This window comes from Pteropus vampyrus, unplaced genomic scaffold, assembly GCF_000151845.1.
Source record: "Pteropus vampyrus isolate Shadow unplaced genomic scaffold, Pvam_2.0 Scaffold423, whole genome shotgun sequence".
NCBI lineage: Eukaryota > Metazoa > Chordata > Mammalia > Chiroptera > Pteropodidae > Pteropus > Pteropus vampyrus.
In genome coordinates this window covers 343,067-347,978 of record NW_011889204.1, presented here as the reverse complement: position 1 = coordinate 347,978, position 4,912 = coordinate 343,067, and the positions used below count along the sequence as shown (strand labels likewise).

General features: G+C 47.1%; 1 protein-coding gene across 1 annotated transcript in view; it reads right to left on the bottom strand.

Annotated features, from left to right (window-relative positions):
- The window catches only part of CAB39 (calcium binding protein 39), a 25,321-nt gene that overhangs the window by 14,544 nt on the left and 5,865 nt on the right, over positions 1–4,912 (bottom strand). The window contains exon 3 of the mRNA XM_011381034.2: positions 3,573–3,741. Coding sequence (XP_011379336.1) covers positions 3,573–3,741 — 169 coding nt within the window. The remainder of the gene's footprint in view (positions 1–3,572; positions 3,742–4,912) is intronic.

Below are 4,912 nucleotides of genomic sequence, written 5' to 3'. Positions count from 1 at the left end.
TTTAACCACTCCTCGAATGAAGGTTCTGAGTTCCCCTCACCATCTACTGTCTTCTCAAAGTCATCTATCTGTCTATGTGCCTCTCAAGTGTAGCGCCTGGAACGGAACACATTTACGTGCTGTTACCTGGTAAGCTTACAGTGGGGTGAGACCATCAACAGCTCCTTAGGTCACAGACTGTGTGGTCACATGTGGCTTTGGGGCAGCACCATCGGGCTGTTTAATGTGACTGCACGTATTCAGAATTTGGTTTAGCCAGAGTGGGCTCTGCCAGTCACACTGCCTGGGTTCAAATTCTGGCTTCCTCACTTAGTGTCTGACTTCACTCAACATTCCTAGGCTTCAGTGTCCTTATCTGCAAAGGAGATCATAACAATACCTCCTTCATAGGGTTGTTTGAGTATGATAAGGAGTTACCTACATTTCAGAAATTGCGACCCCTAATTATTACATTAGTATTAACTATTATTATCGTGTCTTATTCCCCCACCCCATATTTATACAGTTAGGCTGGGTCCTCAAGTGGAAGACCTCCGTCATCTGAATTTCATCCTGTTACATTTTGGCCTCTCTTATCGTTACGAAGCTGTATTTCAGGATCACTATTATTTGCTACGTTCCCCTTCACGGCTATCATCTGCACATTTGATAGGACGGCCCTGTCACCCATCATCTAACTCACTAATAGTGTCCAACGTGGCTGAGTGGAGATAAAGGCCAGTGAAGACCTGCTGGGAGTTTCTCTCCAGGGTGAAGGCAATCCACTTCCCAGCACCTTATAGATACGGCATTCGATTAGTTGCAAATCACTACACTGAAACTCCATCTCTCATCTTTTTACCGTGTCCATGAAAAGAGGTCTGTACTATCATTCGACATCTAGATATCCTCACTGTCCTAAAGGAATTCCAGGAGTTGTTTACGGCACACGCTGTTTGGGGCACAATAACCTGACATACCAGCATTATAACTATGTTTTAGCGGGTGGAGAGACTGAGGTTAAGTCAACAGCAGAGCTGGAAACTGAACTCAGGCAGCCAGACCCCCGAGCCCCTGATCTACGCATCTAAGAGATGAGTACGACCGAACTTACTCTTAGTGAATCCATGCTGGCTGTGGGTACAGTTTCCTTTCCAAAATGCTCAGAAATCATCTCTTTAGAATTACTTTCTAGAACCTTACACACGTATAACATCAAGCTTCGAGCTCCACCCGTCTCTTTGGGGAATCTACCATCTTTTACTCTGGAAAAATTGGAAATATATTTGTTGGCCTTCTGATATCCCTCTCAACCTAATTCCTTAAAAAAAAAAATGAAATCGCTAACAAATATCTGGCTCCTGATTTAACTACCTCAGTACTCATGCATCCAAGCTACAGATCTTGGACACATTTGGAGCAGCCAGTTTTAATTCCTTTTAAGACTCAGGCCCTGTCTCAGGGGCTCTAAATCCAGGGTTGTGGATGAGCCGCATCTGTTTCCAGGTTTCTGTGTGCAGAGCACATTTCCTGGGGAAGTCGCTCTGGTCACACCCTCGAGGGACAGCTCGGACCTCGGATCTGTTCTCCTTTTCCCTCACAAACATTCTCTGCGAAGGACAGGCCACCCAGGGGAGGGCCCGCCCTCCTCTGCTCGGTGTCAGCACCTCCGCTGGGAGGTGGAGACCACCCCCCTGGTCTCCCTGGCTGCCTCCCTTGGAGTTTCTTTCGAGAGGGCGGGGAGCAGCTCGGTCTGCCCGATGGGCCTGCGCCACGCTCACTCTGCTGCCTTGGTTTGGGCCTCCGCTAGCTTGTTTCGTGGAGAGCCAGGTCCCCTTTAGTCGGCTCTCCCCTTTCTAGGTAAGCGGTGGCAGCTGATGCGGAATCCACGCCAGCCTCTCGATGCTCTCTCTTCTAGCTCATCCTTCGAATCCTATGTTGTTTTTTGTTTCCCTTCTTCAGGTAAAGAAGACCACCTGGATCCGCCTCGTCCTTCCGTCTGTGGCTGCCATGACAGGGCTGCTTTACCCACAGGGAGTCCACCTTTGTGAGCATTTAATTCACAGCAACCCTAACTGAGATGGAATTCTTACCGAGCCCAATCGAGACTTTGTCAGATACCGCGAAACCCATCTCTGGCTGTAGTTAGCACCTCTCTCTCTCAGTCGACTCTGCCGCCTGCGCCAGGACCGTCATCTGTGTCCTCCAATGCTGCTCCTCCCTCCTCCTCCCTCACCCTCCTGCCTCCAGGGTGGCCACTCTCGGGCTCATGGCTTTCTTCCCACACGGGACTAGCCGCTCTTCATGCCACATGGTGCTACTGCACTGCCCTTCATAATGGGTCTGCCGCTTTTGAACGGGGCGTCATTATCTACCCTGATCACAGTCCCATTCCACCAAGTGCGGTGATACCTAGAATATCACATTGACCACTATGTTATCTCAAACTCATTCCATTTTGCTTTGTGCATTGACATCTGAGGTCTTATCTAGGGCTTCTGACATCCTCATCAGTGGTTTCAGAAAAATAGATCCCAGGTGCCTCTCACACTATTATTTTATTCTCAGTCAATGTGAAGCCATAATGGCCAGGTCGCTAGGCTTTCATCCTAATTTAAGGGTGTTCATTCGCTCTGTGCTCATCTCAGGGGCTTTTTATCCTCATAAAATTGAACCCTTATAAGAAGAGTGGCCACTTCCCACTGTAAACCACTGTTCGTGGTTTCTCAGTACAGTAGTTGGCAGGTTAGTATACTAAATTCTGATTATATTAAAACAGCAGTTTTAAAAATTCACTTACAAGGTCAGATGTTTTATATAAAGGAATGTAACATAAAAAGGCTTGCTCTCCTTGTGAAAACCACTAATAAAAGTTACTGCTTTACTGATATACTTCAAACAGCACAGAAGCTTACAGTTCAAAACAGGAATGGGCATGTTGTACTGTGGCATCCTATCGTGTGTGTATTTAATTTATACAAATGTACCACAGGGAGATGAGGCAGACGCGGAGGGAGGCTACAGGACAATCTGAAGAGTGCAGGTGATTCTGCCCACCCCCACCCCACCCCCGTATTTAAAAGCGAGCTCCGGCACATGCATGAGATGGGAGTGGTTAGGTCCACTGTTCCCTTGGGCCTGCCCACAACATGGAAATCTCTGTTCTGAATGTGGTCCTAGTATTTAAAGGCATATACTTTCCAAATTCACATGGCCCTGAACAGAAGCGAACTACTCCACTTGGTGCTTAACCAAAGAAACTGCTGTAGTATGTCCAACGCAGGAGAAAAACCTGGCTGTTAGATGTACTGTATGTCTATATACTGTACTTGATGGGTAATTTAACAGAAAAGTATACTTTTATCTTTTAGACAGACTCTAGAATCTAACTTTTCCATCCTTTTAAGCTGTGACTCCACTGTGGTTCCCTAAGTCACACACACAGACACACACAGTCACTCTGCATCTTCTCTCTTCCCACTAGAGGGCGGCCCTGCACATATCGAGAAGGTGAGATGGTTTAGGAAAAACAGCACGCCTGTTAATCTGACTTGCAAGTGCACTTACGATTCTATAGTTTCTGTACATGTTACCTTGAATGTGGCAAATGCATCTGAAGCTATGTCAAATGTTGACATTTCGACATATCTGAAGAAATCATAAAACTGTTCTGACCACAAAATGATTTTTGCAAGTGGTTCATGTCTGATGCATTCTCTTAACATTATTCCACAATTTAGAGCTATTTCTGGAGATTCATACCTGCAAGAAGAAAAAACACATGATTGCTTTTTTAAGACTCCACAGCTGAACAGTTCAAACTCTTAGAACAGGAAGTTTCAGACATAGCCTAACGAGCAGGTCAGAGCAGAACACGTGCCCAGGTGAATGTCCTCCATGGCACATACCATTAGTTGGTGATGACTGCTTTAGCTCAAAGAAAAGTAACAGCCCTGAGAGTGGTCGTGTGGAAAAAAAGTTCATTACGTAACTAAAAAATCAAAAGAGAAGTATTTCGGGGCATAGCTCCAAACAGGGGTTAGTTTTACATGTGGGGTGCTCTCGATGTTTCAGAAAATTTACCAAAAGCTGAATCAAAAAACAATATGAAACAAAATAGTTTCCTGAATTCATTTCTGAATTAATATTCTGAAGAGCTCTACCAAATACAAGCTTTTGAACTTCTTTCGATTCGATACTCAAACTAGTGCTTTCAAGATTCCTGGTCACATGGAAACCCTAGAGCTGAAAACCTGGTCCTGAGTATATCACAGTCACGGAGAGGGAGCCCTAAGGACTCCTGCAGTGGGCGCAGGGGACCGACTGCGCGGCAGCCCTCCTCCACACCCATCTTGGCATCTCCCGCTTCTCCCTCCCTGCGATCGGAAAGAAAACCCCGTTTCCTCCAGGCCCAGCTGCCTTTTCCCTCCAACTGCACCGAGCCTCGGGCTGGCCGGCCCTTCTGCTCGAGCTCTCTCCCCCTCCACTGCCTTTCGGGCTGTGAGCCTCGTGTTAACGTCTGCTCCAGTCTCCTGCAAGCAAATTCCATTCTCCAACGTCCTCCTGGCGAAGACCTCTCTTGGCCAAATCGATCATGTCTCATAGTACAGACTCTGCTGCTTGGTGTCCTGACACTGCTGATCTCTGCAGCTCTCAAAGGAAAAGCTCGCCCAGTTCTCCTTTCTCCCCCAGGTGCCCTTTCTCTCCCTGACTGTTCCTAGTTTTTGCCTGGCTGAGGTCCTTCCTCAGTTGCCTCTGGCCTGCTGGCGAAGGCCCACACTCCCACCATGGCTCCACCCCGCTCAGGTCTACACTTGAACTACAGGTAGGCACTTTCTGTTGTCTTGGGACAATTTCAGTTAAAGGTCCACCATAAACTCCACGTGTCTAAAATCAAACCTCATCTCCCTTCAGAAACAGGCCCCTCTCCTGC